The sequence below is a fragment of the Scatophagus argus genome, chromosome 16 (assembly GCF_020382885.2).
Source record: "Scatophagus argus isolate fScaArg1 chromosome 16, fScaArg1.pri, whole genome shotgun sequence".
Classification (NCBI taxonomy): Eukaryota; Metazoa; Chordata; class Actinopteri; family Scatophagidae; genus Scatophagus; species Scatophagus argus.
This window is the reverse complement of record NC_058508.1, coordinates 8096939-8110720: the sequence shown is the minus strand read 5'-3', so window position 1 is coordinate 8110720 and position 13782 is coordinate 8096939. Positions and strand designations below refer to the sequence as shown.

Sequence of the window (13782 nt, the reverse complement as noted above, 5' to 3'; positions counted from 1 at the left end):
TCACAGAGCTACTGTTGCGTTTCTTTTTCATTCCGCTGCGTGACTGTCTGACTCGTTGGCCAAACCCCTCATTAACCAGACTTGTTTAGGGAAGTGGACAGAACTGAGGCCTAACGAGGGCCCTGATAAGGCTTTTGTGTGTATGTGTGTGTCAGTGTGTGATATATTTGTATGGTGTGTGTTTGCAAAGTAGAGGAGGTTTCAGACAGTAAGGCTTTGTACCGGCTGCCAAAACACGGTGTTCCGGTTGGGGAAGTGTTTCAGCTGAATCTCCAATGTGCACACACACACACAAAGGCTCATCACCAGTACTCTGTAGCAGGATGCTGGATTCCCTAAAAATACTTGTGAACAGAGAAACGGACACAATGGTATGCTTTGTTGGGAATGTTTCTGCCTCTGTGCTTCCGGAGAGGATCTTCCTCAGTGAACGCTACCAAAGCCGTCAGAAGTGTGTGTGTGTGTGTGTGTGTGTGTGTGTGTGTGTGTGTGTGTGTGTGTGTGTGTGTGTGTGTGTGTGTGTGTCTGTATCACACAGGCTCTCTATCTCTTTTGCGATGATCTTTTGCTGCCTCATCTGCAGCAGAGAGCCCTGAAAGTTGCGTTACCCATTTCTCCTTCTCTGTCTGTTTGTTCTTCCCCTTTCATTTTGTCCCTCTCTCTCCCTTCTTCCTCTCTCTTCTTGCCCACTTTTCCCCATCGTTCGCTGAGGGAATCCTCTGACATCTCGAGGGTGTGTCCTGCTCTACATTCCTCTGCTGCCTCAGAGGAATGTCTACTTCACAAGCTCCAGCAGCTGAGCTCCAGCTTGATGTTGACTTCACTTTTGTTGTTGTTGGAAGAGCAGCCTGTGGTGATATTAAAGTTTATACAGATGGTTTGAGCACAGTGTTGATTATATTATACATAAGTTTTAACACTTTTGGACTTTGACTTTGGGTTGTTTTGATGCAAAACAACCAGAGGGCTTTGCAGTATTTCTGTTCTGTCCAGACCCCGTGTTGTACTTCTGCTACATTGTCAGTATGTGCAAACTCATCCTCCTCTCTTGCTATCTTCTCACTAACTTTTCAAAAAGTCACAACATGGGACTTCTCTCTAAATCCCAGTTCAAACCTTACATTTAAATAAACATAGCTGATTTTGAACATTAAACATAGTATAAGTAAAATAGTTCAGGTCCAACTGGTGCCTTTGTCATCACCTAATTTATGTATGGAACTTTGATCCCATGTTAACAGGTGTTAATTGGGAAAAGATTTCAACCCCCAGATGTAAATATACTTTGATTATTGTCTGGCTTAGATTGTTTCTCCATCTGGAGTCTACTGTTAATCTTTCAATGTGAAATATTTTATTCTCTGTCAACATGGCAGACTACTTTGCAGACAATTATTTCACCCCTTTTTGACCTGCAGACTTATGTAATTTATAGCATGCCGGGTCACAAACAGGCTACAGATGTGGGATAATGGGTAATGTTTTATTTTCCCAGCCTGCCAGATGATTACAGATGTGGGAAGTCCTTGGGGCCGGTGGAATCTCTTCAGGAACATCCTCAGCAGGCAGGGAAGATTCTCATTGGCTACAGCCGGGGCCTGGTGGTGCTATGGGATCTGAGCACCCGTCATGCTGAGCAGCTCTTCCTGGGCAAGCAGGTACCTGGATTAAAGAGCAGTGTTTAGTGCACAGGGGTGAACCCGACGGGGTTCCGCTAGGAGTTTTTCATGCTGCTACAATGAAGAACGTTTTCAAAATGATTTTTTGAGCTGTGAGTCTTCTGCTGTAAAACCTTGTCTGATAGTTCTCTGTATATACGTGTGTGTGTGTGTGTACCCCTGTAGCAGCTGGAGAGCCTGGTGTGGGAACGCACTGGAAACTTGTTTGTCAGTTCTCATAATGATGGAGGCTACTCCATGTGGGCCGTTACTAATGGCAACACCTATAATCACCAGCCAGTGTCCGCAACCATCCCATACGGTGAGAAATGCATACAGAACAGACACACCTCTTTTGTGTTTCCCAGTCTGTTTAAGCCTGCTGTCATCCAGGTCTGGTGGAGCTGGGGCATCTCATCCACAAAGACTTGTGTCTAGCAACTGACAGTGGCTTAATGAACCATGGCCACTGACATATTGTGACTCATTATCATGACTTGGTTGTCTGCCTGACTCAGGTCCATTTCCCTGTAAGGCCATCAACAAGATCCTGTGGAGGACAACACAGACAGGGTGAGTGTGTTTGTTTTTCCTGTTAGGGTGTTTCCTGTAGCCGGACTGGTCGTTTTTAATCTCAGTGCCAGTAATTCTTTTCTCCTGTCTCTTGTTTCATTATATTTGTCTATATATCTATCATTACTATATTACAATAATCAGTTGCTGTCTCCTACCCTCACAAGGCTGTTTGTCTTAGTTTATAGTAAGCAGGATACTAATAAAAAGTAATAAAAGAGAGAAAATGTCTTTGAGTCAACACATCATATATGTTTTATTCAAGTAGTTTGCAAATGTTTTTTAATTTTCTTTATGTCACACGGATGTTTGTTTGATTGATTTTTTTTGTCTTTATAATTCAAAATAAGCACCAGTCAGTGAGTGTAAAAATGTAAAATAATGTGTTGATGATGTCTGTCGATGATGTCCGACAATACCAGAAACGCTCCCTCTATGTTGCTCTGGATGACAGATAAACTTGTCTGTGTGCCTTGCTGCAGTTCTCCAGTGTTGTTATACAGCGGAGGGATGCCCAGAGCCAGCTACGGTGACCGCCACTGTCTTACCATCCAACAAGACAAAGACCACGTAACTCTCGACTTCACATCCCGAGTCATTGACTTCTTCACTGTCCACAACATCGAGCAAGAGAAAGGTAAGGAGCTGGCCAACGTTGGTGCTATGTCTGATTTCTGGTATTCTTTCCCTTTGATTCAAGAGTTTACTTTGTAGTTTAGCTGCTGTATCAAAAGTGTAATTTAGTCTAAACCTTGGGCTTGTCTCTCCTCCTTACAGAGTTTGATGAGGCCTCTGCATTGGTTGTGTTACTGGAAGAGGAGCTGGTTGTGATTGACCTCCAGACTCCCGGGTGGCCCTCTCTGCCCACCCCCTACCTGGCTCCGCTGCACTCCTCAGCCATTACCTGCTCCTTCCACATCTCCACTGTCCCTCCCAAACTCTGGGAGAGGCTGGTGAACGCTGGCAAAGCGCAGCAGGGCCGACAACATGCACATGGGGTGAGAAGCATGCTGCAAACACAGTATGATAGTTTGATGAAATTTTGCAACTTTTGGTGATCGAAATAAAATCATTTTAAATGGTCATAATTGTTTTAAAACCATTTAGTGAGTTAACACAAAAAAATGGGTAAGCATGGTATTTATCTGACCATGCAAAACGTTGATTAGTACAACACTTTAATGTTTTTTTTGTGGAATGAAAAGCCGCAGCAAACAATTTGTCTGTTATCTTTTTGGACTCTGTCACTACTTGGTGGTTCACTCGCTACTTTTATAAACTGCTTTAGTTTTATTCGCGACATTGGCCAGCAAAGATTGTAAGTAAAGCTTATTTTGTACATAAGCGTTGAATGAAATCTCATATTGCAGAAAGACTGATTTGGTTGTCATTTATACATTTCTCCCCATTCTTAAAATCAGTTCAAGTATAATTGGTCATGTGCAGTATTGTTTTCAAGGAGTCCTTGGTCCCAAAAACATAGAAAATAACATTGAAACAAAAATAAAAACATAAACAACAGTAGTGGTGACAAATCAAGCTACCTGAATAACACAAAACAACATCGTAATATCAGCAAAACACACACATAAGGGCACAATAGGAGACACAATAAAAAAGAGGGTCTTTTCTTTCTTTTGGTCTCAGACTTTCTTTTGGCATCATCAAAAAACAACACACTGATTTCTCTCCCATATATCAGAATTGTTCTCAGCAATGTGTTTTGATATGGTGTTACTGGTGCACAGCTGTGTGGCTGTTGGCGGGACACTGCGACTCATAGCATTATTTGGCAAATTGGTTTATTCATGGCAGTGGGGATATACATTTACAGGAAATCCAAGATGCATGTAAGCAGCTTAACCTGAGAACATCTTAAAGAGACCATGGCCAATAGCCAGGCTCATCATGCGTTAAATATAACGCCATTAACACTAATCAGCGTCTATACTTTCTACATTTAATCTAGCATTCTAACAGATGGACAGAAGGATTTTATTTGAATTTCTGTCAAATAGCTATTTGATGTCATGTTGAGGATCAGCAGCTTCTCTGTATATAGTGATACTGGGTAATAAGTGAAGTGGAATTGAAGTGAGTTTTAACTTGAACCAAGTAAAGGATATTATAGTTAAATGTCTGTTATGAATCACAGGCTGGCAGCTAAACAGGTATGAAGAAACTGACAGGAGTGTGACCATCAGCCTAAAAGTGTTAACTTTAAGAGCAGGTGTAGGCAGTTAAAGGTTTTGCAAAAGGCTTTGTAGCTTAGATCAGCTGTTTGATCAGGGGCAGATTAGACTAACATACATGAATGCACACAGAGACAGATACACAGCTGGTACGCTCGTAAATCTTCTCTCTCTGTGCGAGCCAAACCAGAGTCACTGGCGCTGGCACAGAGCAAACCCAACCAATACACTGCAGGTTTTGTGTGTTGCTGCTTGCACATTCTCGTCTATGAGGCAGTGCCCGTTTGTCAGGATCAGTAACTTTTCAGCCGAGGTTATGATCAAATGGAAAGGGTTAGGGAAATGTTTCTGTTTCAGCTTATTAATATGATGGAGTTCTAACTTTTCTCCAAACTCCATCTTGTTCATGCAGAGTTGGCCCATATGTGGAGGGAAAAACCTGGCACCTCCGCCCAAACAACAAGAGCTGCTTTTGACGGGGTATCTGCGTACACACACACACACACACAGGCTGCACTCACACTGCAGGTGGATGCAGTTTTCATTTTTCTTTAGAAACCTGGCAAAAATCTGATGCTTTCGAATAAGTGGAACGTGTTGAGTTGCATAAGCTGGATCTGCTTGTGACTTGCCCTGAAACTCTGAAGCCAGAATTTGTCAGCACTGTTGTGGCAGTAATAAGCCCTGTGACAGCTGGCATAATGTTGCAGCGACAGATGTTTGGCAGAGCTAGCACTGGCACTGAGCACAATAAGAAACCACAGTGTTAAGGAAATGAAACAGCTGGATTGATTTGAATCTGCATAGACAGTTTAACCCAAAAGGCACCTTTCAGTATACTGTAATGCAGTATAACTTAAAACCATCAAGCTACATCCTCAGAAATAACCACAGAGTTGAATTAACACTTCTCTGATTCAGCCCAAACAGAATCTGAACATAAATAAATATATAAAAACAGTTACTGTAGAATTGTTTCTTTATTATGTATTTGTGACCAGTCCAAAGAAATCTGATATAAATATAGCAGATATAAGTTGATTTGCAGTGAAATACCTTTAAATCCTGTATTTGAATATTTTTGTGTTTACAGACATGAAGACGGCACTGTGCGTTTCTGGGATGCATCAGGTGTTGCTCTTACACCGCTGTACAAACTCAGCACGGCCAACGTCTTCCACACCGACTGCGACCCCAGCGACGACCCTCAGGACTCTGGTGATGACCCCAACATGCAGCAGGAGGAGGAATGGCCCCCTTTCAGAAAGGTGAGAACTGAGGAGCAGTAGAGCAGGGACATGGAGTAAGAATACGTGTCTGTCCTGTGGCGATCAGGCACAAGATCATATTTTACTGGAAGTGGGAATAAAAACAATGTGTGCTTTACAAAAGTCAGTCCTGTAACAGTACATCTGTGGCCTAATTTTCTCATCTGGTTGTTTTCAAGTGTTTGGTTTTCAGACAGACCCACCCCTTTGTTCCTGTCATTAAAACCTGATTCTGAAGGAACCGCAGTCTGATTCTGTTTTAATAGCCTGTTTTTCTGTGCAGAATTACATTTAAATGAACTGATTCAGCATCGAGAAAATCTAACTGAGCAGTCACTCATGGGTAGATTGCTGACAGGAAATGCAGATGAGTCACAAAGCAAAACATTTGATGAATATTTAAATCATCTGTATGACAGAGATAAACTGGGATGAACAATAGATATAAAAGGAGTAGAAGAAGGTCATCCTGAGTGATACAGTTAACAGTGAAGATTAGAATAGCCTTTAGCCCGTTTTCTCCTTTTACTCTCTTCTTGTCTTCCTATTCACCCCCCTTAAACTTTCCTCATGTATCCTGTGGTAACAGAGCTGCATGTTCAGGAATGTGGTCCTCATATGGGATGAAGTGGGATGAAGAGCCTTTCCTTTTTTTTTTCCCCTCTGTAATGAAAACCAGACCCGTCAGCCCACTCTTTCTTTGTATATGTGTGTGTTTTTCGGACCAGCTTCTCCTACTCCTTGTTTTGCCAAGGCACAAGTCCCATGTGAGGGGGATTTCTGTTGGAATTCCTACTGTGTGTGTGTGTGTGAGAGAGAGAGAGAGAAAGAGAGAGATAGATTAATGGACTAATGCTGAGTGGAGAAAGGAGGATCGTCATGGCTGAGTATGGAGGAAGGAGGAGAACTTCAGAAGGATGTTTTGACATGAATCTGTCTCAGCTGAATTTGTTTGTTTGTTTTAGAGGAAAACTCTGACCAGCAAATAAAACCCTATCTGTGTAGTGTTTCCTTGCCTTTACCCTGCGCATGCCAGCCTATCATCTGCGTGTGTGTTTGGGTGTAGGTGGGCTGTTTTGACCCATACAGCGATGACCCCAGGCTGGGCATCCAGAAGATCAGTCTGTGCAAATACAGCAACAAGTTGGTGGTGGCTGGGACTGCTGGACAGGTAAACATTACTTACACTTACACACAAACATTTACACACACAATTGTGTTTTATCACACGCTGTCTTGCATCAAGACACAATACAGTGTCCCGCATTATTTTCCCACATTATTCTTTTGAAGACTGTCTTTATTTCTGAATGGTAACTAAATGAACTCGTGTTGTATTTTCTCTGGATGAGATGATGTTAGCTGACTAACTTGGCACACACGAGCGCTCTCACACTTCCTAGCTGTTCTGAGAGCATCAGTGTGCTCAGCAAAGTTCACAACACTCAGCCTTTTTAGGTTTTGGTGTTATGAGATTTCATTTTGTGGCTGAACAATTTCAGTGCACTCAATTTTCTGCTGCACATAGAAGAGGGGACTGTTCAGTATGCTAATGTATGAGAAACTGGGTCATCGTTGTGATGTCCTACTGCTAGACATTTTGCCCAAAAAACAACCAAACATCCATCCTTGCTCTTTAATTATCGCACTAACATCGGCCACAGATTTCTCTTGTGAACATAGAAACTGGTTATTAAATGAAAAAGGAGCCATGGAGCGTCTTCACTTCTTCTGTTTCTCCAGGTGATTGTTCTGGGTTTGAGTGACGAGCGCTCAGACCACTTGGTGGACGTGTCGGTGGTTGACCTGCTACAGGACAGGGAGGGCTTCACCTGGAAGGGCCATGACAGGCTGGAGCCACGCCTTAAACCTGCACCCTTCCCTCCGGGCTATCAGCCGCTGGTGCTGGTGCAGTGCCTGCCCCCGGCCTCTGTTACAGCTGTGGCGCTGCATGCAGAGTGGAACCTGATCTCCTTTGGGACGAGTCATGGATTTGGCCTGTTCGACTACCATAGACGAAATGCTGTGCTGGCCAGGTTATTATTGCTATTGTAATTTTTGGTTTCCACAGTTCAAAGAATGGACTATTTTGGAACATGAATACATTAAATCATTTCTACCACTCATGTCTTCACTTTTGCTTATGGTTTAAGTAATTAATAATAGTTTGGAAAAATCAAGACAAATTCACCATGTTATGATCCAAAAGCATAACCCTACTGCTCTCTATGTTCCCCTAGGTGTACCCTGCACCCTAATGACTCCTTGGCGATGGAGGGCCCCCTATCCAGAGTCAAGTCCTTGAAAAAGTCCTTGCGACAGAGCTTCAGACGCATCCGCAAGAGCAGAGTGTCTGGGAAGAAACGCACCATCACAACACCCACCAGCAAGGTAAATGGCCACCTGTTTTTGGTAGAAAGCTGGCTGTGCAGTACATATGGACTGGATTGAGTTCTGAGTTTTGTTGTTGTCTGTTATGTGCAGGTCCAGGAGGCCAATGCTGCTCTAGCAGAGCAGGAGGATGTGGCTCCGGTACAGCGAAGGATTGAACCCCGGTCAGCAGATGACTCGCTGTCTGGAGTCGTCCGATGTCTGTGCTTCGCCGATACCTTTCTGCGTGATGGTGTGTTTACTTACTCGTTGAGCTTCTGAAGTGAAAGTGGACTTCAAACTTGATTTCAGCATTTTCATTTCTGCAGCTCTAACTCTTTGTGCTGTATTTCTTTATCCACCAGGTACGCACCACGGCCCCACACTATGGGCAGGCACCAACTCGGGGAGCGTGTATGCCTACGCTCTGGAGGTGCCCGGTGTGGGCTCAGGGCGTGCGTGTGAGCGTGGTGGAGCGGGCGAAAGCAGTGTGTGTGTGGAGGCGGTGTTGGGTAAAGAGATCCAGCTCATGCACAGGGCCCCCGTGGTGTCGATCTGTGTGTTAGACGGCCGAGGGAAGCCGTTACCGGATCCATACGAAGCCTCCCAGGACCTCGCCATAGCACCGGACATGACCAATGCTCACTCTGTGCTCATCGCCTCAGAGGAGCAGCTAAAGGTGAGGACACCTTTTTTTTTTTAACCACGTTTTAGACATTTGTATTAGTCTGTTTATTTTTGTCATTTCTAGGCATTTCTAGTTGACCACATTGTTTATAACTCAAAATAAATGGTTTGAATTGTGCTCAAGTGAATGTCAAAAATGATGATGCTACACATGTAAATCTAGTCCTTCCACCTTCCTCTCTCTTTCTAGGTGTTCTCTCTCCCGAAGGTGAGCGCTAAGACCAAGTTTAAGCTGACGGCGCATGAAGGCTGTCGGGTGAGGAAGGTGGCCCTGGTGGTTTTCAGCTCCACGGCTCAGGAAGACTACAGTGAACACACACTGGTCTGTCTGACCAACCTGGGCGACATGCATCTCTTTAACATACCTGGCCTTCGACCACAGGTAGGGTTCTTGGGCACGAGTGTGTCGGAGAAGTTCAGTCTGGACAGTAGGAGAGTTTGTGTGGGCATTTTAAGGGTGATAGGAACGATTGTGCAGCGTGATTTTTATTTTGGATCTTTCATAATGTATTGGTAATTATTGCCTGTTTTGGACAACTCCAGGTGCGCTACGATTGCATCCGTAAAGAAGACATAAGCGGCATTGCATCCTGCGTTTTCACCAAGAACGGACAGGGTGAGGAAAATACACTTGATGTGAATGAAAATGTGGTAAAAATCCAACACAGTGTTCAAAGTCATGACTGTCGAATTGTTGTCTCTTTGTTGTGCACACAGGGTTTTACCTGATCTCTCCCTCAGAGTATGAGAGGTTCTCCCTGTCTGCCAAGGTCCTCACTGAACCGCTCTGCTCTGTTCAGCTGGACCGACCGCTGGAACCTACACCTGCCAGGTAACACTGACACTCACACACAAGTACTCAACAGTTTAATATGAAGGATGTAACACACGTTTTCTGTTCATCATTATTGATTCCAATTGGCTGACTTTTCTTTGGTCCTAATGTTTATATTGTCTACCACAGGATCCTTCATATACAGTAATTTGATAACTTGTTAATGGATGAAATAATCAGACATGAATGTTGTTGGCTAATGCAGTAAATAGAATATCAACACAATCACACTGAATAAAAAAAAAAATCCAGTTTTGTCGCTCACATACTTACGTAGAATTAGTCAAGGATCCAGTGTAAGTTTATTATGAACCGTTGGTGGTCCCTGGACCCCACATTAGAAACCACTAAACCTACTGTTCGTAATGCTGTCTCATGGGTTACCACCAGCTCGAGGCACTCAGCTACATGTGAAACCAAAGAAATGATACTTTTACTGTTAGTGCATTATTATTACTCCATCTACTGCCAAAGCAAATGGTGCATGCTCATGTGTCTCCTCAGTGAGCCGCAGGCCAACGGAACCCACAAGAACCAGATGGGTCAGGCTGAGGGTGGGTCTGAACGAGCGAACAGACACACACACACACACACACACACACACGTACATACAGGTTTCCTTTATGCTCCCTCCTCCCTCACTTGTTATTTCTCTCTCCCTGGCCATTCTCTCTCTTAATCACTCTCTCTTTTCTTTCTGAACCTCTTAAACTGCGCACAGGCCTTGCAGGGGTCCCCCCTCTGGTCTCCATAGTAACCATTCAGTATGCCCCAGTTGCCTTTCCTTCCCAGCACCTGCTTCCCTGGCAGGAAATGATGGTTGTTGTGGAGACCAGAGTAGGGTTTGTTTATGTCCAAGTGGGCCTTTCACCTGGCACTGAGACTTTGAAAACCCAGAATGTTTTAATGTTTTTTCTTTGTTTTGAAATATATAATAATAATAATAATAATAATAATAACAATAATGCATTCATTTAGTGTTTTTATCCACCTTTTAAATATAAGTCCTATATTAATTCTCTTTTAAGCTCTGTTTTTGGTCTCCACCTATTTCTGAAGGAATATCTGACTCTTAAGCTGCTAAATGCTCCACTATGCTCACCAGCTAGTCGCTAACTTTCCATTTCTGCAGAGATAGTGTACAGTGGGGTTTTTAGAGTTCACTCCTGTACTCCTTTTGCATTACAAGAAGTCATTTGACCCAGTGTTAATAATGATGTAGTGAAGCTAAAAGTTACCAAAACTGGGGCAACACTCCACTATAATTCAGTCAGATGTAGAAGCATCCCACAGTTCCTGACTCACAGTTCCTCTGCTCTCTAACAGGGCAAACAGAAGAGCCCCCGAGCGCTCTCTCCTCTCCTATCCTGGATACTCCCCTGGACTCCCCCCTCAGCTGTGCTGACCTCACCCTCGACTCAACCGGAGAACTGACTGTGGAGGATGTCCGAGATTTTCTAACGTAGGCATACACACTAATGTGCGCACATACACACAGCTTGCATTGTTTGAAATGTACTGCATCCTTTTAAGATAACAATTTACTTATTTTGGTTGTGTATGTGCTGTGCAGCACTGTGGACGAAGCAGAGAATAACCTAAAGAACATAAAAGAGGAGGAGGGACGCTCGACTGGCATCCTCATTAACTGAACAGGTGAGAAACACACACACAAACACAGGTGAGGTACTTGTTAAAGTTACTATGATGCATATTTCTCCCTTAAGTCCTTTACGCACCAACATGAGCAGATGCATGAACTCACACTTGCTTAGACACAACACTGGGGAACAAACACACACACACACACACACACACACACACACACACACCTGTTTCTAATGGAGTTGGTCCAGAGTGTGCAAACATCAAAGGGTTTTTCTGTCTTAGCTGCATTCCAATAACAAGGCCTCCTCTCTGTTTTCCCTCTGCTGTCTGTCTTTGAAAAGGCGGAGGCCAATCGAACAGACTTCTGTGCTTTTTCACACTGTTTCATATGCTGTCTCTCAGGGTATTTTTTCTTCTTTCTTTGTCCTCTAGTTGGGTGGTGCCCCGTGGTTAATTTATGTCGCCTCTTTATTCACTGTAAAAAGTTTAAATTCCTCACAGTAACGTCTTATTTGATTCTGTTTCTTTGTTTTGTTTGTTTCTTTATGAGCTGTGGCTGACCCTGATGCAGAACAGACACATTTATCTACTTTACAGTTTGGCAGTTCAAACATGAAGCAATCGTAACATTTACCAAGAGGCTCCGTGCGGATCACAGCACATGTAGCCATGCGTTCTCTTTTTAAAAGAGATAATAGAGAATATTGTCGCAGCTGGTTATGGAAATACAAAAACCAAGGAAATTTAATGATCAAGGATCATTAAATTGATCAAGGATCATTAAATTTGCTGAAATGAGGGAGTTTTACTTGATATAAGGTAATGAGTTTGTGCTTGTTACGTCCTTCGCATTAACTTCACTCGGTGGCGTTACTGTCTGCTGTCACAGCAGTCATAAACCAGGAGGTAGTCAACACTTTTTTAAAACTCTTTGCTACCCTCTGCTGGTACCATCTGAAAATACAGACAATATATGACTCATTATGTATTCTGCATTTACTTTATTTTTAATATGTAAAATGATATGACGCAAGCTTTGTTATAATGTGCAAGGAGTTGTGCATTTATCTTGTGCATTTTCTTCTCATTGTTGTTGAAGTATTACAGGGAGGAGCTCAAGTGGACTGGACGGACCAGATTTCAGTGCTGGACCACAAACATCTTCCATGAGCCCACTGTGGAGCCCCCAACCAGCACTCTGCACTCCCCTGTCAGCCTGGCACAAACTTGGAGGAAAGTCTTAAATGGACGAAAAATACAGCAGTGAAGACTCTCGTTGTGGTTCCTCCCATCGGAAGAACAAAATCTTCTCCTTCTATAATCACTTTGTAAACATGACTTTGCCTCCCACATAGAGACAGAGACAGCCTATTTGGCACAGTGTGGTGCCTGGATGGACCTGATCCTGAGCTCAGGAACTGAAAACTGGAATTCCCGTCGTCCAGCTTGACTCAGTGTGATTGTTCCTCCACGACTCCACTGGTGACTTGATGGTTACAGGACGTTCTCCAGGCACAGTGACTGTGGCTCAGCCTTTGAGGAAACGGCTGTTACATTCTGCATAAGAGGCTTACCGGTGACATTTCTGTGTTTTCATATTTCTGTCCACAGTTTTGTGGCGTGCTGGGATCAGTTTGAGGTTTCCCCACACTTGGAATTGGCAATTGCCAGATGTGCTTGTTGATTCCTCGTGCACACTTGTGGATGTGTTGGGTTGTTCTGTACGCTGCTTAACATCACCACAGACCTGTGAACGACCCATGAACTGAGGATGTCCACCAGAGACTGAAGAGGAAAAGAGCTTAAAGATTAGCAAATGAAGTATTTTGATTATTTGATTATTGAAAGCTGTAGCATTTGTATTCTTCCCCTGTTAGGTGCCATTAAGGGCAGTTTAATGCCTCGCCCACTGTCATGTGTGAGGTGGTGCATAAATCAGCTGTTTTGAAATCGGTGAGCCAATACGTCGTTGCACACAAGCACATTACCACCGAGGTTTTAAGAAGCTTCTTGTCTACTCTCTTGGTGTAGAAGACAGAGACTGAATGCTGGGACACTGAAGGTGGTTTGCATTGCGAAGACTGATGCTTTGTTAAATGTGTTTTGTATGGCTTCTGGCAAAAGTAAAAGAAAAGTGCATAAAAAAGGTGGCTAAAGGAGACAATTCGCCTGATTTCAAAGGGAACCATTTGGTGAAGAGGGAAACAAAGGTGGTACTATGTATTTAGGAATAGAAAAGATTTAGGTGAAATATTTTTTTGCCACTTTTTTTGAAATACTGTTGTTGCTAAATGGATGGCCTGAGTTGTAAATGCATCCTTGATGTCTTTATTCTGTTTGTATCAGGCAAAATCAGACAAGTGGAAATTGGGCGTCGTGTGACGTGAGCAGGAGGTGGGCAGTGATGTCTGATGGATGTCTAACGGTACGCATTAAATTCCTTAATCAGCCTTGCATTTAATTGTGAACAAAGTAATTGAGAACGAAGTTTGTTTTCATCCTCATTTTCCGGTTTGGTAAAATCAGAATTGATGAAAAGAAAATTGTTCTTTTGAAAATAAAGAGAAGGGGATGAAGTTAAGGTTATGATT

General features: G+C 43.3%; 1 protein-coding gene across 1 annotated transcript in view; it reads left to right on the top strand.

Annotated features, from left to right (window-relative positions):
• The window catches only part of llgl1 (LLGL scribble cell polarity complex component 1), a 29676-nt gene extending 16346 nt beyond the window's left edge, over positions 1-13330 (top strand). Inside the window, exons 6-24 of the mRNA XM_046415374.1 lie at positions 1496-1658; positions 1845-1980; positions 2177-2231; positions 2714-2868; positions 3009-3229; positions 4836-4903; positions 5517-5691; positions 6758-6862; positions 7435-7727; positions 7932-8082; positions 8176-8314; positions 8427-8740; positions 8939-9130; positions 9292-9364; positions 9466-9580; positions 10088-10137; positions 10910-11045; positions 11157-11239; positions 12291-13330. Coding sequence (XP_046271330.1) covers positions 1496-1658; positions 1845-1980; positions 2177-2231; positions 2714-2868; positions 3009-3229; positions 4836-4903; positions 5517-5691; positions 6758-6862; positions 7435-7727; positions 7932-8082; positions 8176-8314; positions 8427-8740; positions 8939-9130; positions 9292-9364; positions 9466-9580; positions 10088-10137; positions 10910-11045; positions 11157-11235 — 2620 coding nt within the window. The 3' untranslated portion in view covers positions 11236-11239; positions 12291-13330. The remainder of the gene's footprint in view (positions 1-1495; positions 1659-1844; positions 1981-2176; positions 2232-2713; positions 2869-3008; positions 3230-4835; positions 4904-5516; positions 5692-6757; positions 6863-7434; positions 7728-7931; positions 8083-8175; positions 8315-8426; positions 8741-8938; positions 9131-9291; positions 9365-9465; positions 9581-10087; positions 10138-10909; positions 11046-11156; positions 11240-12290) is intronic.
• Positions 13331-13782: the final 452 nt, after the last annotated feature.